Source organism: Giraffa tippelskirchi, chromosome 1 (assembly GCF_054371585.1).
Source record: "Giraffa tippelskirchi isolate mGirTip1 chromosome 1, T2T-mGirTip1v1.2.pri, whole genome shotgun sequence".
NCBI lineage: Eukaryota > Metazoa > Chordata > Mammalia > Artiodactyla > Giraffidae > Giraffa > Giraffa tippelskirchi.
In genome coordinates, this window is record NC_137275.1 from 14,596,947 (window position 1) to 14,624,471 (window position 27,525).

The following is a 27,525-nucleotide window of genomic DNA, read 5'->3' on the forward strand; positions in this document are numbered from 1 at the left end:
GACAGAGGTCATTTAGGAATGAGAAACTTCATAATTTTATGATTTTAATTTTTTTTCTTTTATTTTTCAGTTGAGTGTTTGTTGACGTACTTTTTCCCATCACAAAAAGGAATTGACACCATATCTGGACAACTTGCTCAATTCAACATAAACCTCTCATTTATAATCTTGAAGCCTTTTTTCTCTAAGTCATTTTTGTTGTCTCATTTTAAAAAGAGAAACGTGAAGATATTTTCCAGCATATTAGAGATTTGTGTGTGGTGGGAAGATCTTAGTTAAGTCAAGTAAAATAAGTTACAAAATTTACTCTAGTACAGTGCTAGCTGCTCTGTACAAATATATCCAGCTGATGATCACTAATGACTTTCAAAGACAGTGTCTGTCAAGTGTAAAAAGGTTTAAAACAGATTCAGAAAACAAATGAGACAGATGCACAGCTCTCACTTACAGTGCCCTTGTCTGGGTAAAGGGACCAGTGAAGTTGCTCAGTTGTGTCCCACTCTTTGCGATCCCATGGACTGTAGCCTACCAGGTTCTTCCATCCGTGGAATTTTCCAGGCAAGAGTACTGGAGTGGGTTGCCATTTCCTTCTCCATATGATTTTAATTTTTCAACTGTAAAATTATGATTAGATTTTTGTGAGGAATAAGTGAGTTAACATGTAAAGCCCTTAGAACAGTGCTTAATACATTAAATAATAAGTAATCAGTTCTTAGGATCATTATGTGTACTACTGTTATTGTTCCAAAGAGATCAGATAATGCTGCTATGGTATATTCTGTTCCTGTCATTAGGAAGAATTACAGTCTTTTAGCCGGTCTGTTATTGGATTTATTTCTTAATTCTAATTCAATATTTATTAAACTTTCAGAATTTAACTATCGTATAATAAGACAACTAAACCCAGTAGGATTATGGGTAGTTTATAATGCTTTGCTCAATATAAACTTCACTTTTTACATTCATATAACCTTGAGGATTATACTTTGATATATTCATCTCCTTTTTTCTATGAGCATGCTTCCTTTGATCATTATTGCTTTTAGGACAAACATTTCAGAAAGGCAGTTATCAAAATTTGTTTTATTATTCTTATGTAAGGCCATTAGTGTGTTTTTAAATCCAAAGTGAGCACCTAAATTGGAAACAACAAATAAGTTCATTTAACAGATAATTTACTAAGGTCTTACCAGTGTACACAAAGAGTATAAATAAATCTGAATAATATGCTATACTTGCATTGAGGGAGTTTAAGGTTTAGCTGGAGATAGACATATATACAGCTAACTGAAATACAATTTAGTAACTGTCATTTTGTGAAATTTTTATGGAAGCAAAGGACAGGATCTATTAATTATGTCTGAGAGGTGATTGGAAAGGCTTCACGTAGGAGATCATATATTATCTTAAGGTCATGCCAGATTTACCAGAAAGGTAAAACTTATTTTATATATTATGTTTATTAGTGAAAATATTTTTAAACAATATATCTCTTGGTAACACTAAAATTATAAATGAGGGAAGATTCTTAAGGGCAACAGTTTGGTTGGGGAACAGACAGAGGGAAATTGTCTCAAAAGGGGTATTGCATAGCACTCATAATACTTAGATTATGTGTCACAGATCAACAAGAATAGCATCTGCAAAGATGCTTTTATTTATGCTTTATTTAGTGTGAGGAAATGTCATTGTCCTTTTAATTTTTTTTTATTGTCCTTTTTAAGGATTGTGGTTAATTTACCTGAAGAGGTTGATAGAGATTGTTAGAGGACAACCCCTTCCTTCATCTCTTGATGCCACCACTGAGATATGTTTCATTCATATTATTTAGCTACTTATTTTGAAACTGCATGTTTCTGTGATGTTTAAAATTTTTTTTTAATATTTATTTATTTGGCTTCACCGGGTCCTAGTTGTGGCATGGGGGATCCAGTTCCCCAACCAGGGACTGAAGCCAGATCCTTGTGTTGGGAGCACCAAGTCTTAGCCACTGGACCACCAGGGAAGTTCCTGTGATTTTTTTTTTTAATAAATATTTATAGGATTCTAATGAACATATTCAGGACTCTTAAGTGTTATAATTATTTGCCATCAAAACTTTCAGCTGATCAGGTAAGAACAGTGCTCTGAAAGATTGCAGAGAAACAAAATATTCAAGCTCCATTAGAGTAGTGTACTTCCAAGACGTAAAAATGATAAAAGTTATTATCCTTATAAATGTAAAAGTTCCTGACTGGAGAGCAGACATAATCTAATAAAAGAAATGATGAAGGAGAAAGTGATTTTATATTTAACACTGAAGTATTCTGTGTTAAGTCTAATAAAATGATCACTTCTACTTTTGCCTGTTCAACTAGTAAGTCAATATTTTGATGGAGAAGGCAATGGCAACCCACTCCAGTACTCTTGCCTGGAGAATCCCAGGGCCGGGGGAGCGTGGTGGGCTGCCGTCTGTGGGGTCACACAGAGTCAGACTCGACTGAAGTGATTTAGCAGCAGCAGCAATATTTTGATTTTTTTCATGTTGCTCAGAAGGGATATTTGAGTATTTATGTTCATAGATCCTTGTTTATTTGACCACCAAAATGCTACCTAAAATTTATTATTTTCATTGTGCAAGTTTTTTAAGTAAATGTGAGATAACATTGTAGAACAGTGAATATGGCTAGACATTGTGATATGGTAATTCACTGTAAGTCAAGACATTTTCTTGAGTCTTAAACATTTAACCCCTTCTTGACTTTGACAGTTAAACATGTTTTTGGCTCCTCAGACTGATTAAAATTGGTGGATTATTGAAAAAACTAGGTAATTGAGCTAAAAGGGCAACATTACTACAAGGGATTAAACTGAAAAATTAAAATACAGCTTATAAATGGACGTAAAAGGAGACCTGGGTATATAAGTTTTTTCTCTCCTGCTGTGTGTCTTATGGACTTTTATTTCAGTGGAGTCCTCAGGCATTTAGTTTGAGTTACTGTTAAGTGGCACAACTGTAAACATTTCAACTTAATGTATACTTCAGTTTTTGTTTTAATGGTTTTTTTTAAAATTTAGTATGTTTTCAACAATTCATGCTAATGGGATTATACAATTAATACTTAGAAATGAAGTAAATCTACGTAAGAACAACAGTTTGTAAAAGAATAGTTCACAGGATAGCCAAGTTTTTAAAAAGTACTAAAAATATAAAAATTAAATCAGTTGAAAAATTGTTCAGTTATTGGGGCTTCCCACATGTCTCGGTGGTAAAGAATATGCCTGCCACTGCAAGAGACACAGATTAGATCCCGGTCGGGAAGATCCTCTGGAGGAGGAAATGGTAACCCACTCCAGTACTCTTGCCTGGAGAATCTCATGGACAGAGGAGCCTGGCGGACTACAGTCCTTGAGATCACAAAGAGTTGGATGTGACTGAGCAACTGAGCACTCAAAGGGCATCTATAAGCAAAACCATGTAACATTCCTCAGGCCTTTGTTTCAAAGTTCTTATTTTAAAATTAGTTCCCAGATAATGAAACACAACTATATTACATAATCAAAATGTTACATGGAAACACGATAATTGCTAAAACACCACTATCTTATTACTTATTGATTAATATACAGTGCTGGAAAAACTGGGTACCTACTATGTTAAAAAGAAGATAAAAGTAAGAGGTACAAACTTACATATGGAATAAGTACAAGGAAATGTTGTACAACATGGGGAATATAGTCAATATTTTATAATAACTATGAGTGAGTGAGTGAAGTTGCTCAGTCGTGTCCGACTCTTTGCGACCCCATGGACTGTAGCCTACCAGGCTCCTCTGTCCATTGGATTTTCCAGGCAAGAATACTGGAGTGGGTTGCCATTTCCTTCTCCAGGAGATCTTCCCCACCCAGGGATCAAACCCAGGTCTCCTGCATTGTAAACAGACGCTTTACCATCTGAGCCACCAGGGAAGTCATAATAACTATACGTAGAATATTACAGAGGATGAGATGGTTGGATGGTATCACCAACTTGGTGGACATGAGTTTGCGTAAGCTCCAGGAGTTGGTGATGGACAAGGAAGCCTGGCATGCTGCAGTCCATGGGGTTGCAAAGAGTCGGACACAACTGAGTGACTTAACTGAAGTAGAGTAAAATATAACCTTTAAAAATTGTGAATCATAATATTGCACACCTGTAACATACAGCAACGATACTTCAATAAAAAAAGATATGTCGTCTCAGTATCAAGAACTTCCAGATGGAAATAGATTTGTGAAAACATAAAGCCATGAGTACTAAAAAGAATACCTGGAGTAAATGTGTATGGAATATTAGAATGGATTCCCTCTTAAGCATATCACCTAATGCAGAAGTCATAAAGAGAAAGGTTGGTTGATTATAAAAACCCATGGGGGATGAATTTAAAGCACACTTAGAAAATAAGTTTTGAAATGTATATATGACAAAGGACTAATATTCCAAAAGTCTGAGGCATTCTTACAAATAAAAAAGTTCATAGAAGACATAAAAGTAGTTCAAAATTTGTGAATGATTTAATCATATTAGTAAAAGATAAAACTAAAACAGAGACTTCATTCATTGAATTGGCAAATATTTAACAAGTTAACACTCAGAATATAGCACAAGTATTGTAAGATCAGAAGTGGACAATTTAGCAATATGTATCCAAACTGTACTTGTCCTTTGAAACAGCATTACTGTTTTATGTAGGAAATTATTAATAGAGAGTGGATACAAAGATTCTCTTACAACAAAGTTCACTACTGTGTTTATAATGGCAATTACAGGAAGCAGTCTGATTTTTCAGCAGTTAAAGTGGTGCTGTTTCAGTGTTCTTTATTACATTTCTATAAAATATCATTTCAAAATGATTTAAATAGGAAATGAAAAAAACTTCAATTAAGCTCATAATAAATACTACTAAATATTGATTTGTTTACTCTGCTTCAGTTTTCTCAGTGATAAATTATATATAATGATAGTATCTACTCATAGGACCATTGGGACAATTAAATGAGTTAATATTTGAAAAACAGAATGAATAGTGCTTGACACAATAACTATAATTAGCAATACTGTGTTGTATATTTGAAAATAGCTATGAGAGTAGATCTTAAAAGTTCTCATCAGATACAGAGTGAAGTAAGCCAGGAAGAAAAACACCAATACAGTATACTAATGCATATATATGGAATTTGAAAGATGGTAACCATAACCCTATATGCGAGACAGAATAAGAGACACAGATGCATAGAACAGTGTTATGGACTCTGTGGGAGAAGGTGAGGGTGGGACGTTCTGAGAGAATAGCATTGAAACATGTATATTACCATATGTGAAACAGAACACCATTCCAGGTTCGATGCATGAGACAAATGCTCAGGGCTGGGGCAATGGGATGACCCAGAGGGATGGGATGAGGAGGGATGTGGGAGGGGGGTTCAGGATGGGGAACACATGTAAACCCATGGCTGATTCATGTCAATGTATGGCAAAAACCACTACAATATTGTAAAGTAATTAGCCCCCAACTAAAATAAATAAATTAAAAAAAAAGTTCTCATCAGAAAGAAAAAAAATACATAATTATTTTAGGTGATAGTTACTAAAACTGTGGTAATCGTTTCACTATATATATATAAAAATATATTATCAAATCATAAAGTTGGGTACCTTAAACTTATACCATGTTAGATGTCAGTAAAATTGGAAAAAAAGTTTTAAAATAAGAAGGGACTCATAGACCCTAAAGAAAACATAGTGCCTGATACATAGTAAGTACTAGGTGATGTTTGCTGTTATTCATTAATTCACAAAATGCTTCTGAAATGTGAGAGAATATGGAAAAATCTAGTTTTATGATATGTACATTATAGATGTATAAAAGATTTGATTCTAATTTGGAAGAAGGAAATTAACTGACTTAAAAAAATTAGCCTAGGTTGACAGTAAGTGAGCAAAGGATTACATTGTTAAAACAAATACACTAAAATTGTCTGGAGGTTTTGTCCCTGCTACAGCGTATCCTTTATGCCCATCTCAGGTTTATTTTGATATTAAACTAAGTCTGTTTTTGTTTTCTTTTGAACAGGTTGGCTCAAAGTTAATCTCCTGTCACAAACTGGCATTGGCTTGTGTTATTCCCTACTTCAAAGCCATGTTTCTCTCTGAAATGGCTGAAGCCAAGCAAACACTGATTGAAATAAGAGATTTTGATGGTGATGCAATAGAAGACTTGGTAAAGTTTGTCTATTCTTCACGGCTGACTTTGACGGTTGACAATGTCCAACCTCTCTTATATGCAGCCTGTATTCTACAGGTCGAACTGGTGGCTAGAGCTTGTTGTGAATACATGAAGTTACATTTTCATCCCTCCAACTGTCTGGCGGTAAGAGCCTTTGCAGAAAGTCACAATCGAATAGACTTAATGGACATGGCGGATCAGTATGCCTGTGAGCATTTTACTGAAGTGGTGGAGTGTGAAGACTTCGTAAGTGTGTCACCTCAGCATCTCCGTAAGCTTTTGTCCTCCAGTGACCTAAACATTGAGAATGAAAAGCAGGTCTATAGTGCTGCCATCAAGTGGCTTCTTGCCAATCCTCAGCATCATCCCAAATGGTTGGATGAAACGCTTGCACAGGTGAGGACAAATAAGATTGTCTGTGGAAAGGAAATGATAGGGGAGCCATCCAGCTAAGATTGTCTATGGAAAGGAAGTGATAGGGAGGCGAACCAGCTAAGATTGTCTATGGAAAGGAAATGATAGGGGAGCAAACCAGCGTGTTCCATGTACCATAAGAGGTGGGGACTACTGATTGATGTAATATAATGTGAAAACAGCTCTGACTTGGCCTTCCTATACCATTTAAGGATAAGTCTCAATGTGCTATATTTGAATTAGAAATGTCACTACCTGGTTTTTAACCTGAATATTTACAAAACCCCTTTGAGATAGTAGTAATGAATGTTTTATTTATGCTGAAAGGTTCTAAGGAAACAGTTCTAAATTAATTTATAACTATTGTTTTATAATATAAAGTTTCTAAACTTACTGAACTGCTTTGCTAATGAAAGTTTATTTGTTCCTAGTGCATATAGGTTTGTTCTCGAAAGAATGATAAGATATCACTTTGTTTTCTTCCCTCACCATTTTGTAACTTCAGAAATGTCTCTTTTTGTTTATTTTTCCTGTCAAAAGGAGTTTCTTAGATAGGGAGACGACAAATAGGCCTTAGAATTACCTTGACAATAAGTTTGTCTACAAAACCAAAAAGTTTTATTATCTTGCACCTGTATCATATATTTGTGTATGTATGTGTGCCTTTAACTCAAAATTACATTAAGGGGTTTGATCGTCCCTTTAATGTACTAGACAGTCAATGCATCTTTAAGAGAAGAATGGTGAGTGCCTCTACTGGAAGAAGGGGATTCTCCCTGAGTATAACCTTCCAAGTTGAAGAAAACAACACCTGTTTGCTTCAGATATGAGCATGTGTGTGTGTGTAAGAAATCACATTTCCGTATGTTTGGTCTTAGCATTAAAAGGCAAACGAACAAAGCAGCACAATTGTGTCTTGATTGTACCTTTTCTTTAACAGCAAGGGGCCTTATGATTATGACAGTAACATTTTTGGAAGTGAGTAAGAAACTTGAATTAAGACAATTGAATTTTATCCAGTCTACTTAAATTTGTATTTAAAAGGGGAGGATATAGTTAACATATAATCTGATTTCATTAGTACAGACCAGTACTGGGAATTGCTTTAGAACTTGGCACAGTGAACTTCATTCACATGTTAGAAAGTAAATGAGATTTGAAGAGAACATTGCTGCAGTGAAAGGAGAGAATGAGCTATCCAATTGCAACTTATATTTATATCTGCAACTATTCACGATCTTAGGTTCGTTTGCCGCTGTTGCCAGTTGACTTTCTCATGGGTGTTGTGGCAAAAGAACAGATTGTCAAACAAAATCTAAAATGTAGAGATTTATTAGATGAAGCAAGAAATTACCACCTTCACTTGAGTAGCAGAGCAGTACCTGACTTCGAATACTCTATTCGGACTACCCCAAGGAAACATACTGCTGGTAATTAAATTACTCATTTTATCAACTCTGCTGGAAGGAGTTTTGTTCTTTTTGAGGGTTGTGCTATGAATGTCTAAACCTAACTGTAAGATGATTTAGTATTGATTGTCTTAAAGTAGTAATTGGCAAATAAGGTTATATATGAATTCTTACTGTACATGAATGACTTCAGATAGTTTTATTAATAAGCCAATTTTTTAAAAAGCCATAACAAAACATATACCAGCCTGAGGAGTCTGCTGAAAGAAGACTCCTCTTTCTTGAGGGTCTTTTTGATTTCCTCAAAGCAGAATCAGTTCCTCTGTCATTTTTGCTTAAATGACACTTGCTTTGCACTTTTTTCACTATGTTGCACTGAAATTTATTTGACATGTTTTGAGCCCTTCAAAGACAGATAAGTATCTTAATAGGTTTGTATCACAGGTACAAGGCATGGAGCTTGATACATGTTATATATTTAAATATTTGTTTTTGCATTTCACCATAGCAAAAAAGGTACTAAATACATCTAATGTTAGTATAACAGACTATATTAGACTCTTAGAATATAAAGCTCTTATACTTGAGAGGCAAGTGGTTTTGCCTTTATTTGCCATAGTTTTCAGACTTTATATTTTCCTGAGAAAATAAGTTTATGTTCACTTATGTTACTCTTCATAAAGAATATGTTAGTGGAACAAGGGAAAATAAATGTGGTCTATGAATTCAGGAATCACTAGTCTGAACAGAGACTTTCCTGTACATCTGCTGTGACCTAGTGGGGTTATTAAATAAAGAGATCCTTGAAATAACCTAAAAACAACAAAAGGCAATACATGATCATGAATAGTGGGATTTTATCTAAAGAGTAAAAGAAAGTTTGAATGTGATAGATCTGCCTATGAAGAAGTTGTTCATCGGTCACTCAATCGTGTCCAACTCTTTGCAACCCCATGGTCTACAGCACACCAGGCTTCCCTGTTCTTCACCATCTCCTGGAGCTTGCTCAAACTCATGTCCTTTGAGTCGGTGGTGCCATACAACAATCTCATCCTCTGTCATCCCATTCTCCTGCCTTCAATCTTTCCCAGCATCAGGGTCTTTTCAAATGAGTCAGTTCTTCGCAAAGTATTGGAGTTTCAGCTTCAGCATCAGTCCTTCCAATGAACATTCAGGGTTAGTTTCCTTTAAGATTGACTGATTTGATCTCCTTGCCATCCAAGGGACTCTCAAGGGTCCTCTCGAACACCACAGCTCAAAAGCATTAATTATTTGATGCTCAGCCTTCTTTATGGTCCAACTCTCACAACCATACATGACTACTGGAAAAACCATAGCTTTGATTATATGCACCTTTGTTGGCAAAGTAATAGCTCTGCTTTTTAATATGCTGTCTAGGTTGGTCATAGCTTTTCTTCCAAAGAGCAAGCATCTTTTAATTTCATGGCTGCAGTCATCATCTGCTGTGATTTTGGAGCCCAAGTAAAGAAAGTCTCTCACTGTTTCCACTGTTTCCCCATCTATTTGCCATGAAGTGATAGGACCGGATGCCATGATCTTCATTTTTTGAATGTTGAGTTTTAAGCCAGCTTTTTCACTCTCCTCTTTCACTTTCATCAAGAGGCTCTTTAGTTCTTCTTCACTTTCTGCCATAAGGGTGGTGTCATCTGCATATCTGAGGTTATTGATATTTCTCCCGGCAATCTTGATTCCAGCTTGTGCTTCATCCAGCCCGGCATGTCACATGATGTACTCTGCATATAAGTTAAATAAGCAGGGTGACAATATACAGCCTTGACGTACTCCTTTCCCAATTTGGAACCAGTCTATAGTTCTTCTAAATAATTAGTGTAACATGAAAAGGATGGCTTGTTTATTTTCCCTCTTTATAGGTTGATATCAAGTATTAAATTTTTGAAGTGTAAATTTTTTTTAGCTGTGAATCCTGTTTCAAGAAGTTAAGGTGTTTAATTCTTCAGATTCCGATGTGAATTCAAAGATCTTGGCAGTCTATGTTATATGCCAAACGTATATTAGACCCTCATATCCATGATGTCTTACATGATAGCGAACTTGGTGAAGGATTTGATCCTTATTATGAGAAAGATGGTGTTACTCCGTCTGATGGATGAGGGAAAAAAATCAGGGTGAAAGAATGCACAGGGCCACATGGAACAATGGAGAAAGGATTTGTGTCCTGATCTTACTTCATTTTAATTTTTTCCATTCCATGTCATATTCCTGGATGACCTATATAGCTGAAATATTAGGGTCCACTTAAATAAAATCTAATAGGTAGTTGGGATTATATTCTTAGATTGTAATTCCAGCTGTGCCATTAAGCATCTGTAATTTGGGGCAGATTTCTTAATCTCTGAAGGCCTCAGTTTATTTATAAATAATTTTGATTTCATGATCTTTAAAGTCTCTTTCAACTTTAAATTTCTCCAACTTTGAAAATATTAAATTAGTTGAAAAAGATAGCACAAGCAGTTCTGTCACTCATATTATGCAGTCATTTCAGCAAGCATTTATTCAGTGTCTACTGTGTGCCAGGTTCTTGGTTAGGCATTAGAAATGCAAATATAGGACTTCCCTGGTACTATCCAGTAGTTGAGAGTCTGCCAGCCAATGCAAAGGCCACTGGCTCCATCCCCAGGCTGGGAAGATCCCACATGCTGCAGGGCAACTGCACCCATGCACCACAACTTCTGAGGCCAAGCTCAAGAGCCCTCGAGCTGGTAAAGCCTGCACGTCCTAGAGCCCTATACATCTTTGAGCTCCAGGACAAGACAAGCCCCAACGAGAAACCCAGGCACTGCAACTCACAAAAGCCTATGTGTACTGCAGTGAAGACCCAGTGCAGCCAAAAATAAATAAAAATTATTTTTAAAAATAGTATTACAGAAGAAAAATGCAAACACAAATAGAATATAGCCATTCCTATTTTGAGAGAACTTTCAGTCTGATCTAGAGAAATAGACATATGAGTAAGTAAATGCAATAAAGTGTTATAGGTGCTTTGATGTAATCACAAAGTAGAGAGGGAAGCAAAAAGAGTGGTTATTTTTATTTTAGAAGGGCCAGAAAAGGTTTTATAGAGAAAGTAACCCCCAGTCTTAGTTTTCAGTAATAAATAGTTGTTTTTCTGGGTGCCAGTTAGAGAAAAGGATATTCAGCTCACGTTTCATTTACTGAATGTTCAGTACATGCTAGGCAGTGTGCTTGTCTTTACTAGTGCATAGATCCTTAACACACTATCTTATTCCAGCTTAGACTCTGATAGATGCCAGCTTAATAGATCATTTCAATACTGTGTATTACATAAATGGTAGTTACCAAAAGTTGCTGTCAGAGCATTGAGGATGATCACTCTATGGGCTGATGCAGGAGCTTGAACATTAAGGGAAAGAGAGGGAGAGAATCAGGTTATAGACCCTGCAAGGCCGTTATGATGTACTAAGGCTTTCTCTTGTAGAGCAGAGGTTCTCATAGTACGAGGCAAGTGGTGGCCTCTTGACCAACAGCATCAGCATTCACTTAGGAACTTTTTAGAAATTCAGAACTTTGGACCTACCCAAACCCACTGACACCACCCTTATGGCAGAAAGTGAAGAAGAACTAAAGAGCCTCTTGATGAAAGTGAAAGAGGAGAGTGAAAAAGTTGGCTTAAAGCTCAACGTTCAGAAAACTAAGATCATGGCATCTGGTCCCATCACTTCATGGGAAATAGATGGGGAAACAGTGGAAACGGTGTCAGACTTTATTTTTTTGGGCTCCAAAATCACTGCTGATGGTAATTGCAGCCATGAAATTAAAAGACGCTTACTCCTTGGAAGGAAGGTTATGGCCACCCTAGATAGCATATTTAAAAGCAGAGACATTACTTTGCCAACAAAAGTCCGTCTAGTCAAGGCTATGGTTTTTCCAGTGGTCATGTGTGGATGTGAGAGTTGGACAGTGAAGAAAGCTGAGCGCTGCAGAATTGATGCTTTTGAACTGTGGTGTTGGAGAAGACTCTTGAGAGTCCCTTGGACTGCAAGGAGATCCAATCAGTCCATCCTAAAGGAGATCAATCCTGGGTGTTTATTGGAAGGACTGATGTTGAAGCTGAAACTCCAATACTTTGGCCATCTCATGTGAAGAGTTGACTCATTGGAAAAGACCCTAATGCTGGGAAGGATTGGGGGCAGGAGGAGAAGGGGACGACAGAGGATGAGATGGTTGGATGGCATCACCGACTCGATGGACATGGGTTTGGGTAGACTCCGGGAGTTGGTGATGGACAGAGAGGCCTGGCGTGCTGCAATTCATGGGGTCGCAAAGAGTCGGACATGACGGAGCGACTGAACTGAACTGAAACCCACTGAATCAAACTCTTGGGAGTGGGAAATGGTCAGGCCCAGCCATCTGTGTTTTATAAAGCTTTAAAGCTCTCCTGGTGATTCTGAATGAGAATAAGGTGTTGATTTTTTCTTTTTAAACAATGTGGTAAAATACATATAAAAATTGCCATGTTAACCTTCTAAAATTAATTTTTACTGGACTATAGTAGTTTTACAATGTTCTGTTTGTTTCTGCTGTACAGTTCATTTTAAAACAGTTAAATATTAAACAGTGGCATTCAGTAATTTTAATGACTACTGATACAGGTATGACAGGCTGCTGAAAGAGCCTTTGAATTATTCTGTTGACAGTCTGAAAGCAGAAAGAGTACTGAGTGGTAAAAGAGGACAGGATTTTGCAGTAATAGCTGATGAGGCTCTGAACTGAGGGTGGCAGTGCAAATAACAGGGAGGTGAAAGAACATCTCAGGGAAGAAAGAGGATGTTTACACGGGTGAGGAAGGAAGATCCTTCTGTGTGGGGTATGAGGTGCCTCTGGCACCTAGTGGAAACGTGACTTAGAAATGTAGTTTGGAAGGCATGATGATATGATGGAAATTTTAGTGAGACAAAAGGAGACTTTTTGATGTTATGGAAATCAAGAGAGCTAAGGAGTTTCCAAAAAACAGGGTGATCAGTATATCAAATGTTGTATTCAGTCAGAAATAGCAAGCTTGTTGAATTTTGTCACAACTTTATTAGCAAGAGCAGTTTTTCAGGGTGGGTGAAGATCTCAACCGTATTGTAGAGGGGCGTTAGCAAGCGGAGAAAACTGATGTTAATCCTTTTGTTGTTCATTCACTCAATCACGTTTGACTCTGTGACCCCATGGACTTCAGCACACCAGGCCTCCCTGACCTTCACTATCTCCCAGAATTTGCTCAAACTCATGTCCATTGCGGAGAAGGCAATGGCACCCCACTCCAGTACTCTTGCCTGGAAAATCCCATGGATGGAGGAGCCTGGTAGGCTGCAGTCCATGGGGTCGCTAAGTGTCGGACATGACTGAGCGACTTCACTTTCACTTTTCATTTTCACCCATTGGAGAAGGAAATGGCAACCCACTCCAGTGTTCTTGCCTGGAGAATCCCACGGACGGGGGAGCCTGGTGCGCTGCCGTCTGTGGGGTCGCACAGAGTCGGTTACGACTGAAGCGACTTAAGCATGTCCACTGAGTCAGTGATCCTGTTCTTTGAGAAGTGCAAATCAGGGGAAAAATTAAAATTAGAATTTTAGTAGTATAGTGATATTAAATACTACCCAAATAACTTTTTTGTTTTTCTGTTAATCAAAATTTTGACTTCCTAAGTTTCTACACCTTAAAAAAATTTTTTTTAATTAGGGGGAATTCCTTGGTGATCCAGGGCTCTCATTGCCAAAGGTCTGGGTTCAATCCCTGGTTGGAGCACTAACATCCCACAAGTCATGTGGTGAGGTCAAAAATAAAAGATAAAAATAAAATTAACTGTAAGAAGAAAAAATTAGGGAGCTGTGATTTTAACCTCTACCTTGTGGTTTTACCTTTAGGTGTGCTGTTTTGTGTAGGTGGTCGAGGTGGATCCGGTGACCCCTTCCGCAGTATTGAATGCTATTCTATCAACAAAAACAATTGGTTCTTTGGACCAGAAATGAACAGTCGAAGGCGACATGTGGGTGTAATCTCAGTGGAAGGTGGGTCTGCTTTTGTGTGAAATCACATCACGTCATCACAGTGCTCTTGTTAAATAAATATTTGAACTTTGAGAATTTCTTTCTGAAGAAAATTCCTACATTGTAAAATGTTTCAATAAATCAATAAATTATTTGGGTGGTGAATATTTACTTTTTGCCCAAAGATGCTCTGTGTACAGTCTCTTGCATATAGATGCTTAACAGGAGATGAGTATTAAGGAAAAGGGAGTTAAACTATTCTGAGTTTTCACAAAATAACCAAACTAAACAAAAAGATTTATTGAACCCAAATAGTAAGTATATTCAGCTTTTTTTCTGTACCCATCTGTACCCACCCTATTATTATTGAAATGTTTTTTTTAAGTTAATAATTCTGAATTAATTGCAGAATCATGGATAAATTATTTGGAGACTTTTAAAAAATCACTTTTCTTCTGATTATAAAAGTTACAAATGCTTTGGGGGGGAAGTATGAAAACATTGTAATAAAAAATAAAAATCATCTGTAACACCTAGTTATGGTTAACATTTTGGTATGTAATAGTTCCAATTTTTGTTTCATTTAGAGAAGGTTTGACTTATTGTTTTATATTTTATTTATATAAAAACATTTTGTTTTACTAAATGTTCTTTGCAAGGATGATTAGTGATTTCATCTAATAAATAATAAAAAGTTGAAAAACCTAGGGGTGGGATACTGTTTGAGCATTTAAATAACTTCTTGTAAAATAGCATTTTTCAGACATTTTATTAGTAGAATCTTACATTTACTTTCATTTGACTACTGAAGTGATACTTATTTTAATGTTGAACAGAAGAATATTTGTTAAAAGTTGATTTATCATGCTATTTTAATTATATATTCAATATAGATAAGTTTATTTGGAATCACATGAAAATACTTCTCTACTTGACAGGTAAAGTGTATGCAGTGGGTGGACATGATGGCAATGAACATTTAGGTAGCATGGAGATGTTTGATCCTCTCACTAATAAATGGATGATGAAGGCATCAATGAACACAAAGAGGTAGATCAGTGTACACATTTATTGTTATTTGGTGGTGGAAAATAAAGCTTCTTGTAATTGAAAGAGCTAATTTTTCACTCTTTACATTTTTAGAAACTTTAAATACGTTCTTAAACACATTTTATTACAGCATCCAATGTGACTCTTTGTTATAATTTTAGAAATTTTCCTGAGAATCAAGAATAGAATCATGTCTTTGAGTGTGATAATGGTTGTCATCGTTTTGACTTATACCTGAGCATTTGTTTTTTTCAATTCTGAAATAATTTTAGATTTTCAGAAAAGATTAAAAAATAGTTGAGTTCCTGTGTAGTGGAGGTTCTCAACTGAAATAATTTTGTACATGGGGACCCACTGCCATTTAATTTTCTCTTCTTGATTAATTTAACATAGTGTTCTTAACTGAGTTTTCTTATATGGTAAAAATATGAAAAATTAGGGAAGGACAAATCGAAAGAGTAACAATGAAACATAGACATCGTTGTATGTAAAATAGGTAGCCAGTAGGAATTTGCTGTATGATGCAGGGAACTCAACACTCGTTCTCTGATAACCTAGAGGGGTGGGAGAGAGGTTCAAGAGGGAGGGGACACATATATACCTATGGCTAATTCATGTTGATGTATGGCAGAAGCCAACACTATTATAAAGCAAGTATCCTCCAATTAAAAATAAAATTTAAAAATATGAAAAATTAGATGAAAATCGGAAAAGATTTTGGCCTTTTTTTTCCCCCCACTCATGAGGAGAAGGAATCTTAGTAGGAAAAACCCTATTCTTAACTTATCTACTTATCTATAAATGACATTTTAATACTTTAGTAGGGTTTGATTTATGCTGCATGGCAACTACAAATCAACAGTTTAAATTCCAACATATGAATTAAAATGGAGAAAATCCTAAAGTACATTTTTAATTTTTATATCCTTGCCTGTCTATCATGCTAAGCTGATTTTTAGCTGAGAATTGAGTGAAACTTGTCTAACAAAATAGCAGTTGAATTTCTTTAGTCTTATAAAATATACCCTGAGCATTGCCATAGCTTTCCAACTGTATACAGAATAATAGAACTGCAATTATTTCCTCATGTTACTTGCTTTTATAATTTGTATCCCTGCAAATGATTGTTTCAGTGTGCATTCCAAGATAATACTCACATGTTAAATACTTGGTTTTCTTTATTTTTCTCCCCTTTCTTTTTTATCTTTTCAGTAGAATGGATACTGGTATTCAAGTTATGGTTTTATTGAAACCTGTCATCCTAACAGAGCATCTCTAGGGGTTGATTTACTTCTCAGTAAATACTTAAGTGCCCTTTGCAAGATATATCAAGTGCTGAAGATGCAGCAGTAAATTAGATAGCTAAGGCCCCTACCTCCATAGAGCTTACATTCTGAAAGGCAAGATACAAATAAGACATACTTACATGGGTAATAATGTTAGCACCACATAAGTAAAGGATGCTTGAGAGTGGAGATCTTAATGTCAGTTCCATAGGTTAGAAGTCCAGCAATTTTAACCCGACTTTTCCATCTACAGTCTCAGAAGTCAAAATCAAGATGTAGGCTGTAGACTCTAATGGAGGCTCTGGGGAAGAAACTACTTCCAGGTCATTTAGGTTGTGGATAGAATTCAGCTCTTTGCAATTGGAAGGACAGAGTGAGTTTTTACTGGCTGAAGGTCAGGGGTCACTCAGCTCCTAAAAGCCACTCTTACTTAGGTCCTTTCCAGGTGTTCCCCTCCATCTTCAAACAAGCAAACAACTTGCAGAATTGACACCATTCTTTGAGTTGCTGACCTGGCTTCTGCTACCAGCTGAAGAAACTTCTCCGCTTTTACAGGGCTTATGTGTTTAGATCAGGCCCATTTGCGTAATCTCCGTTTTGTCACATAATGTAGCATAATCAGGAGTCAAACTAGAGAGTGAATATTGTGGAGAGAGGCATCTTAAAATCTGCCTAGCACAGGGAGGTGGACAGTAAGTTTCACTTTAGATTAAAGTTAAGGTTGAAGATCCAGATAGATTTGAAGTAGAAGTTGGGTGTATGTCTGGAAATATATATTAGCATTGTCATAAATCCATGGAAAGAATCAGATTGTCTATAGAGAGAGTGTGGGGTGATAAGAGGCCTCAGAGAACTTCACAATTCAGTGACGGAATAGAGAAGGCAGCAGTGATGAAGGAAGCTGTAGGAAGCAATCAGTAATGTCTTACGCCCTTGTGGTTTACAGGGCGGAGGGGCAGGGCAAGTACACTCACTTGTGTCATGACATAATGCCTGTATGTTCTAGAGTGCACACACATGTTCACCCACACCTGGAAGTTTTTATAACAGTATTTTGTAAGTCACTGCTTTATACTCAAGGGAAAAGAGGTTAAGGAGACAAAATGAATGAAGGATAACGTTATCCTTAAGAATTCTTCCCGGTTTATTTTGATAAACTGAGAGTTAGACTCTCAGTAGAGCAGCAGCTCCTCCAGTAATAATGACAGCTAATACACAGCACTGACCATGGGCCAGTCACTGTTCTTAGTGCATTATTGTATTGACTTCTTTTATCAGCTGTGTCTACTCCTTTCTCAAACGGACAGATGAAGAAACAAGGTAGTTACAGGTTTAAACAATATACCTTATCCAAAGTACACACCAAGTCAGTGACAGATAAGTTTTAGAAAAGTTCAACTTTTGGTTGATGTAATTTTTTTTAAAAAAATTGATATAATTTTTTTTCCAGTCACCATTCTGATGAATAGCTTTTTACATAGGCTAAGTCTCTTCTGTTCCAAGATAAATACATGCCCTTCAGAAGTAAAGCAATGTGATATAAAGCTTGTAATATAAAACTGATAATGCAGGAGACCCTAGTTCAATTCCTGGGTTGGGAAGACCCCCTGGAGAAGGGATAGGCTACCCATTCCAGTGTTCTGGCCTGGAGAATTCCATGGACTGTTTAGTCCATGGGGTTGCAAAGAGTTGGACACAGCTGAGCAACTGTCACTCACTCACTATATGTGATATGATGAAATACTGCAACAAAATGTGCTCTGCAGTTACATGAATTTAGTAATGAGATTAACTTTTGACCTCTCTAGCAAACTGTTTTTGTCATTTCATCAACCTCTCACTTCTGCAACTGACTGTTGTACTAATTGAAACTTTCAGACTCCATTTTTAGTGTTTTGTTAAATTTTCCTTTATTCTTTCATTTAAGTTTAACCTGTATTTGTTGTTTAGTTGCTAAGTTGTGTTCAACTCTTTTGTAAACTTATGGACTGTAGCCCACCAGGCTTCTCTATCCATTGGATTTTCCAGGCAAGAGCTGGAGTGGGTTGCCATTTCCTTTTCCAGGGGATCTGCCTGACCTATGGATCAAACCTGTGTCTCCTGCATTGCAGGGTTCTTTTACCACTGATCAACCAGGGAAGCCCTTAATCTGTGTAGGCTATGCAGTATAAAACTCCAGAGGGCACTGTTCACATAGACTCACACAATTTGACAACTCTATAGCCATCTATTCAGAAGCTGTGATAAATTTAAAAATAATGAGGGGGGGCCACATTGATGTTTAACGTGATGAATGAGTGCATTAGCACACTTTTTGCTGCCTTTTTTTGCTGCCTTTTTTCTGGAAACAAATCAGAATGCGAAAGTGTGTTCTATTGTTTTTTGCAGGCGAGGAATTGCCCTGGCTTCCTTGGGAGGCCCCATTTATGCCATTGGAGGGTTAGATGACAACACTTGCTTCAACGATGTGGAGAGATACGACATAGAATCTGATCAGTGGAGTACAGTGGCACCAATGAATACTCCCCGTGGAGGCGTTGGCTCCGTGGCTCTCGTGGTGGGTTGCATCACAGCTCGGTCACTGGGTTGCATTGCATTACATCCCTAACCTAGTAAGGAAGGGTCTGGTACATTCATGTCTCCAGTATGCAGATTACACACCAGATTATTTCATGAAATACTGCTCTTTTGCACATTTTGGTCTACCTTTAGGACAGCATATAAATCATTTCAAAATCTAATGTCATATGTTTTTATATTTTTTGTCTTTGTTTAGAACCATGTTTATGCAGTAGGTGGCAATGATGGAGTAGCTTCTCTGTCCAGTGTGGAGAGGTATGATCCACATCTCGGTAAATGGATAGAAGTTAAAGAGATGGGTCAGCGAAGAGCAGGCAATGGAGTTAGTGAGCTCCATGGTTGCTTATATGTTGTTGGTGAGTGGATGGTTTTCTCTAGTTTAATTTTTTTTACAGGACATACAATGATAGTGTCACAAAACAATACAGTAATGTAACTTACATTGCATTTAGGCTTAAGTGGAATCAGTCCTAAGATCTGCTTTTGCATTCTTCAGGTTCATGGACTTGCTTCTCTGTTTACATCTTCATCTTTCATGTTTAAAACTCTGCCTCCATGTTTTTACTTAGGATTGGCAAGTATGTCTAAAGTGGGAGATTACATTGAAATAAAATAATATATTTTTTTAATGTAAGGACACAGGTTGAACGTGCTTTGCTACAGTAAATCTGTAAAGATCTAAGACATGTTTTTCTCATCTTCAAGGGAATTGTGTTGACTATTTTAAGCAAATCAATAGGTATTTCGTATTCATGATGGTGGTTAGCATCTCTTATTGCTTTTTGACTTTTTACTATATAATAGAGTTGGAGGGAACCATAGGGCAGGCAGTACTTGTTCAGACTTTAACATGCATATGAATAATAATGAGATATTATTAAATTGCAAGGGAAGGGGCACAGGTTCTGTAACAGCTCATAAGTGATAGTATTATTTCTGGTCCACTCAACACATTTCCAGTGGCAGGACTTTTAAAGGGCTATGACATGAGAATAATAATGCCTATTTTTAAGAATTAAGAATCTGAGATTATGTTAAGCATCTCAGCTGTCTAGGACTTTACCAGTGAATGGGTAGCTATATTGTGATTAGTAACCCCTTCCTTTATAGGAAATGTGTTTGGAGAGGTAGTCACTGCCGCATGTCATACTCTCTCATGTTAATATGAACTGGTGTTACAGAACTCAGAGTGCTTGATGAGAGAGGAGGATATTGTTAGCACTTAAACATCTGCAAGCAGTAGAAGTCATAATGGATATCTCAGTGCTTATGTGTATTAAAGAGGGAAAATAACATAATTTACCCTTTTAGTCTTGCCTGATCATCTCAGCAGCTCTTTGAGGTGGTCAGAAACTGAGAGAGTGAATATTTACTCATAGTCACATGCCTAAGTAAACTGACAAAGCTGGAATTTGAAGAAAGGTCTGTGAGAACCCAGAGCTGTTACAGTACACCAATGCTCCTCTCACAGCTCCCTGTCTAGCATAGGCCTTGGCATGTGTTATATCTCAGTAGGAGCATCATTGTTTCTGTTACTTGTTAAATCTTCTGGGCCCTTGTAGGTAGAACAGACATGGTAAAAATAAGACTGACTCAGGTTGAACCTTTCAAAAAAAAAAAAAAAAACCCTCTTGGTCATCCAAGTCCTACTTAAAACATGTACAACTGATTTGAATAAGAAAACTTTGAAGGTAAACTGTATATACAGGAAGCTAATTGCATCCTGCCTTTTCTATTCCTCTGTTTTGAGCTTTTTGTTCAAGATTTATATGCATTACCTAGGAAGAGTATAGGGAGCCAAAGAAAAAGAGTGCCATCAAAAATAGAACTACCCTGTATTAAAAGCTTAAATCTCCTCCATTAACATTAGCAATAATTAAAGCTAAGAGCCTTTGTTGTAGTGGTAAGACGTTTTATATCATAGTTGTGGTGGGGATGGCACTACTACATTTGTTCAGTGAATTTTATCTCAGTTGATTTAATGAAATTAAACCCGTTAGAGAAGCTGAGTTTGTTGATTTTTAACCTGACCTTGTTTCTAAAAGGATTGGTCATAGTATCAACACTTCCTGTCCCAGGAAAATAGGCTTAGTCACCCAGGAGACCTGTTATTCATGTAAACTGAGATGGATCCTAAAAAGAGACACATATATTTTTTAAAGGAAAGAGCACTATTAAAATAGTAGTCTCTATGTTTAACACTCAGGAACATGATAAGTAACATTGTTAAGGTAATCTATAGAGAGGACTGTCAGCATTGAGAAATGTAGCATGAAGATACAGTTTTGGCAAAAATTGGTAAGAATTCAATCATAGTCCAACCTCTGCAATTGTGATTGCAATTATAGTACTAAGGGAAACAGTTGGAAAATTTTGACTTATCTAAATGACTCAAGTGATTTAGTATGATTTATTCTTGTCTCAAGCCTTACTGTTTAAAAATCTAATATATACACAGAAGGAATATATGCACAGAAGAAATCTCAGCATTTTTTGCTTGCCTCTAGGATGCTAAGGTTGGAGAAGGAAATGGCAACCCACTCCAGTATTCTTGCCTAGAGAATCCTGTGGACAGAGGAGCCTGGTGGGCTGCTGTCCATAGGGTCGCACAGAGTCGGACACGACTGAAGCAACTTAGCATGCATGCATGCATTGGAGAAGGAAATGGCAACCCACTCCAGTATTCTTGCCTGGAGAATCCCAGGGACAGAGGAGCCTGGTGGGCTGCCATCTATGAGGTCACACAGAGTCGGACACAACTGAAGCGACTTAGCAGCAGCAGCAGCAGGATGCTAAGGAAAAATTATATTAAATGTCTGTGGGTTGTTTTCTTCCTAAATCATCTGCTTAAAGATAGGCACTCCAGTTTTTCTCACTTTAAGATTTTTAATCCTAACACTGAGGAAAATAATACTTAAATTATCTTGAATTGTAGAAAATGTGTAATAAGAATTGGTAGTAGTGATAGGGTTTTCTAAAATGTTTTGAAAAGATTCGTTTTCAAAAGCTTTTGAATTGAGATTTAATGGTTAATTTCTATGAAACATAATACTGTTTTAAAATTTTTCCTTTACATAGGTGGTTTTGATGATAATTCTCCTCTGAGTTCTGTTGAGCGGTATGACCCTCGAAGCAACAAATGGGATTACGTAGCAGCCCTTACCACTCCCAGGGGTGGAGTGGGGATCGCAACAGTGATGGGCAAAATCTTTGCAGTTGGTGGTCATAATGGCAATGCATATCTAAATACAGTGGAAGCATTTGATCCAGTGCTGAATAGGTAACTTTTATGTTTGCTCTATGCTTTAATGGGATCTTCCAGTGACAGATTTTTTCAGAATGCTAAGATGTTGCTTTTTGTTTGTTCAATCACTGAGTTGTGTCCGACTCTCTGTGACCCCATGAACCACAGCACACTAGTCTCTACTATCCTTCACTATCTACTAGAGTTTGCTCAAACTCATGTCCATTGAGTGGGTGATACTATCTAATCATCTTGTCCTTTGCCGCCCCCTTCTCCTCTTGCCTTCAGTCTTTCCCAGAATCAGGGTCTTTTCCAATGAGTTGGCTCTTTGCATCAAGTGGCCAAAGTATTGAAGCTTCAGCATCAGTCCTTGGGACTCTCAAGAGTCTTCTCCAACACCACAGTTCAAAAGCATCAGTTCTTCAGTGCTCAGTCTTTTTATGGTCTAACTCTCACATCCATACATGACTACTGGGAAAAACCATAGCTTTGACTAGATGGACCTTTGTTGGCAAGGTGATATCTCTGCTTTTTTATATGCTCCCTAGGTTTGTCATAGTTTTCCTTCCAAGGAGCAAGTATCTTTTAATTTCATGGCTGCAGTCACTGTCTGCAGTGATTCTGGAGCCCAAGAAAATAAAATCTGTCATCGCTTCCACTTTTTCTTCTTCTCTTTGCCAAATAATGACATGATCTTAGTTTTTTGAATGTTGAGTTTCAAGTAAGCTTTTTCACTATGAGCTTTCACAAAACCTCATCAAGAGGCTCTTTAGTTCCTCTTCACTTTCTGCCATTACAGTGGTATCATCTGCATATCTGAGGTTGTTGATACGTCTCCCCACAGTCTTGGCTCCAGCTTGTGCTTCATCCAGCCGAGCATTTCACATGATGTACTCTGCCTAGAAGTTGAATAAGCGGGGTCAGTATACAGCCTTGTTGTACTTGTTTTCCTAATTTTGAGCCAATCAGTTGTTTCATGTCCATTTCAAATTGCTGCTTCTTGACCTGCATACAGCTTTTTCAGGAGACAGGTAAGGTGGTCTGGTATTCCCATCTTTGTGAGAATTTTCCAGTTTGTTGTGATCCACACAGTCAAAAACTTTAAGTCAATGAAGCATAAGTAGATGTTTTTCTGGAACTCCCCTGCTTTCTCCATGATCCAACGAATGTTGACAGTTTGATCTCTGGTTCCTCTGCCTTTTCTAAACCCAGCTTGTACATCTGGAAGTTCTCAGTTTACGTACTGCTGAAGCTTAGCTTGAAGGATTTTGAGCATTGCTTTGCTAGCATGTGAAATGAGCACAGTTGTGTGCAATAGTTTGAAAATTTTGGGCATTGCCCTTCTTTGGGATTGGAATGAAAACTGACCTTTTCCAGTCCTGTGGCCACTGCTGAGTTTTCCAAATTTGCTGGCATATTGAGTGCAGCACTTTCACAACATCATCTTTCAGGATTGGAAATAGTTCAACTGGAATTCCATCACCTCCACTAGTTTTGTTCCTAGTAATGCTTCGTAAGGCCCACTTGACTTCACACTCCAGGACATCGGACTCTAACTGAGTGATCACAGCATGATGGTTATCCGAGTCATTAAGACCTTTTTTGTACAGTTTTTCTGTGCAATTTCATTTTTGTACAGTTTCTCGTCTGCTTCTGTTAGGTCCATACCGTTTCTGTCCTTTATTATGCCCATCTTTGCATGAAATGTTCCCTTGGAATCTCTAATTTTCTTTAAGAGATCTCTAATCTTTCGCATTCTGTTGTTTTCCTCTATTTGCATTGTTCGTGGAGGAAAGCTTTCTTATCTCTCGTTGCTATTCTTTGGAACTCTGCATTCAGATGTGGGTATATCTTTCCTTTTCTCCTTTGCCTTTTGCTTCTCTTCTTTCCTCAGCTGTTTGTAAGACCTCCTTAGACAACCATTTTGCCTTTTTGCATTTCTTTTTCTTGGGAATGGTTTTGGTCACTGCCTCCTATCCAGTGGTACAAACCTCTGTCCACGGTTCTTCAGGCAGTCTGTCTACTAGATCTAGTCCCTTGAATCACTTTCACTGTATAATCATAAGGGATTTGATTTAGGTCATACCTGAATGGCCTAGTGATTTTCCCTACTTTCTTCAGTTTAAGTCTGATTTTTGCAATAAGGAGTTCATGATCTGAGCCACAGTCAGCTCCTGGTCTTGTTTTTGCTGACTGTATAGTTTCTTCATCTTTGGCTGCAAAGAATATAATCAGTCTGATTTCGACATTGACCGTCTGGTAATGTCCACGTGTAGAGTCATCTCTTGTGTTGTTGGAAGAGGGTGTTTGCCATGACCAGTGTGTTCTCTTGGCAAAACTGTCAGCCTTTCCCCTGCTTCATTCTGTACTCCAAGGCCAAACTTGCCTGTTACTCCAGGTATCTCTTGACTTCCTACTTTTGCATGCCAGTCCTGTATAATGAAAAGGACATCTTTTTTGGGGTGCTCTAGAAAGTCTTGTAGGTCTTCATAGAACCGTTCAACTTCATCTTCTTTGGCATTAGTGGTTGTGGCATAGAGTTGGATTTCTGTGATATTGAATGTTTTGCCTTCTAAACGAACTGAGATCATTCCGTCATTTTGAGATTGCACCCAAGTACTATATTTTGGGCTGTTTTGTTGACTATGATGGCTACTCCATTTCTTCTAAGGGATTCCTGCCCACAGTAGTAGGTATAATGGTGATCTGAATTAAATTTGCCCATTCCAGTCCATTTTAGTTTACCAATTCCTAAAATATTGATATTCACTCTTGCCATCTCCTGTTTGACCACTTCCAATTTACCTTGATTCATGGACCTAACATTCCAGGTTCCTATGCAGTATTGCTCTTTACCACATCAGACTTTACTTCCATCACCAGTCACATTCACAGCTGGGCATCATTTCCGCTTTGGCTCAGCCTCTTCATTCCTTCTGGAGCTATTTCTCCGCTCTTCTCCAATAGTGTATTGGATGCCTACTGACTTGGTGGGTTTGTCTTTCAATGTCATATCTTTCTTCCTTTTCATACTGTTCTGTTGGTCTCAGTTGGTTCATTTAGATTCTGATGGCTGGCCACTATGCTCCTCATCTTCAAGGCTCTCATCATCTCTGCAGAACTTCTTGAACCACCCTCACTGTATGTTTGTTAGCAGTTCCTGGGCTAAATGCATTGTTGAAGTTGCAAGTTGTCTGTGCTGCTTTACAACCCATTTTGAACTCAAAAAAATCGCTTGAATTTGCATTATGGCTAACATCATTTCTATAAAATAAATACAAAATAAACAGCAAGTAATAAGTCATTAGCAAAAAAACATAAAGCAAGAAATGCACGTTAAAATGATGTGTAACATAAAGCATTTATTTAAGAATGTATTCCGATATCAAACAGCAGAGTTCCACAGTGAGAAGCCACAGTTACTTTTGCACCAACCTAATACTTGCCTCCACTCTTCCCCAATAGCATATTGGACACCTCTGACCTGGGGGGCTCAACTTCTGGTATCATATCTTTTTGCCTTTTCATCTGTTCATGGGGTTCTTGCAGCAGGAGTACTGGAGTGGATTGCCATTTCCTCCTCCAGTGGACCATGTTTTGTCAGAACTCTTCACTATGACCCATCCATCTTGGGTGCCCTGCATGGCATGGCTCATAGCTTCATTGAATCACACAAGCCCCTTCACCATGACAAGGCTGTGATCCATAAAAGGGAAAATGCTGCTAGATGTAGTTAATAGAAATGTTTGGGGATAGCTTACTGTCTTTCAAAACCAGTCTCTTAATAGGGAGATTTTGTTTTGTCTTATGAGTGAAGTAATCATGATTTAAGGTAACATTCTTTCTTCTCTTTCTTTTCAGGTGGGAGCTTGTTGGATCTGTGTCTCACTGTAGAGCTGGAGCAGGTGTAGCTGTGTGTGCCTGTTTAACTAGCCAAATCCGAGATGTAGGTCATGGATCCAGCAATGTGGTTGACTGTATGTGACTTGAGTTCCAGTCGCCAACAGTTTAGTCATATCTGATAGGCAAGAAAGACAAGCAGGATTTTGTAATGGCCACCTTTGAGCAGTTTTAACTATTGCTAGAGTGTCATGTAAATGTAAACTGTTGTATGTGACTGAGTGCAACTTTTGGAATGGTAGCTGAAGAATTACTAGTAATAAAGTTGATATTTCCCACTTTAACAAATAATGAAGTAGGGAAAGAAGACAGTCTAAGCTGAAACCTCCTCCAAAAACAAAAAAGAAATGTTTAACGGAGTGGAGTGCCAGAACTGTGAAATTAACTTTTTTTTTTTAAAGTGTGGATGAACGAAAATGCAAAATGAAGTCGCTTGCTGAGCTTTACCTTTTGCCTAAAGGCGTTAACCTTAGGCATTGGATTTTTCCTCTAGGGGAGATGAGAACCTTTTCATCAACACAGAGATATCAGGACTTCTGACAGACCTGCTCCATTTGAAGATCATTTCTCCTTGGTGCTGATGAATTTATGCCTTGCTTTTTTCTAGGTGTTGATTTGTCAATTCCTTGGATTTTTACAGAAGTGGGAAAAATGTTTCATCTTTCTGAGTGTCCCTCGGCTGTGTTTTCAGAAGCCTATAGGATCATAGGCTTCATTTCAGTTTGAATTGTTAGGACACCAAAAGATCTAAATGAACAATCTGAATCAATCTATACTTATTTTTTCATGTGAAAGGGGTTTTGTTTCATAGTAATCAAAAATGGAACCAGAAGAGATTATTAGACAAGGCTTTAGAGTCAGCATTATTCTAGTGCCCATTTGAGAGACCTTGAATGGGAGTGGTGTCCATTACATGACTCCCTAATGAGGCAACTCTGAAAATATGTTTAACACTCTTCTTTGAGTTAATTATTTCATTCTGAATCTGAGATTTATTATCTTCCTATTTTGCTGTTTGCCACCATCAGAGTTTGTCTAACTGTACAGAATCTGGATTTATTTACTATGAGAAGTTGAATACAGACAATTACAGACTTAGTTGAACTGTTGATTAGTTCATATCCATCTTTACCAATAAAAGATATTGTAAAATCAAAGGAAGATGAAACTGCTTTTTTTTTCTCCTGTTATATTTAATTCTGTCCAGTGTACTTATTGAATTTTAATTGAAAATATTTCTTTACATTGCTTTGAAGGCAGGCTATTTATACACCTGTTGATCTAACAGCTCTTCATGGTTTAACCAGCATTATAGAGTGGCTTATTCATTATATGTATATATTTTTATAAGTATTTATGAAG

The 27,525-nt window shown here is 37.3% G+C and overlaps 1 protein-coding gene across 3 annotated transcripts in view; it reads left to right on the plus strand.

Moving 5' to 3' along the window:
- Positions 1-27,320, plus strand: part of KLHL8 (kelch like family member 8) — a 53,603-nt gene extending 26,283 nt beyond the window's left edge. For 2 of the 3 annotated variants that reach the window (XM_081581242.1, XM_081581231.1), the window contains exons 3-10: positions 6,093-6,641; positions 7,903-8,089; positions 13,981-14,124; positions 15,042-15,153; positions 18,828-18,996; positions 19,216-19,375; positions 22,098-22,299; positions 26,125-27,320. In XM_081581242.1, coding sequence (XP_081437368.1) covers positions 6,093-6,641; positions 7,903-8,089; positions 13,981-14,124; positions 15,042-15,153; positions 18,828-18,996; positions 19,216-19,375; positions 22,098-22,299; positions 26,125-26,248 — 1,647 coding nt within the window. In that variant the 3' untranslated portion in view covers positions 26,249-27,320. The remainder of the gene's footprint in view (positions 1-6,092; positions 6,642-7,902; positions 8,090-13,980; positions 14,125-15,041; positions 15,154-18,827; positions 18,997-19,215; positions 19,376-22,097; positions 22,300-26,124) is intronic. The other variant, XM_081581248.1, reaches the window with a different exon arrangement.
- The last annotated feature ends 205 nt before the right edge of the window (positions 27,321-27,525 follow it).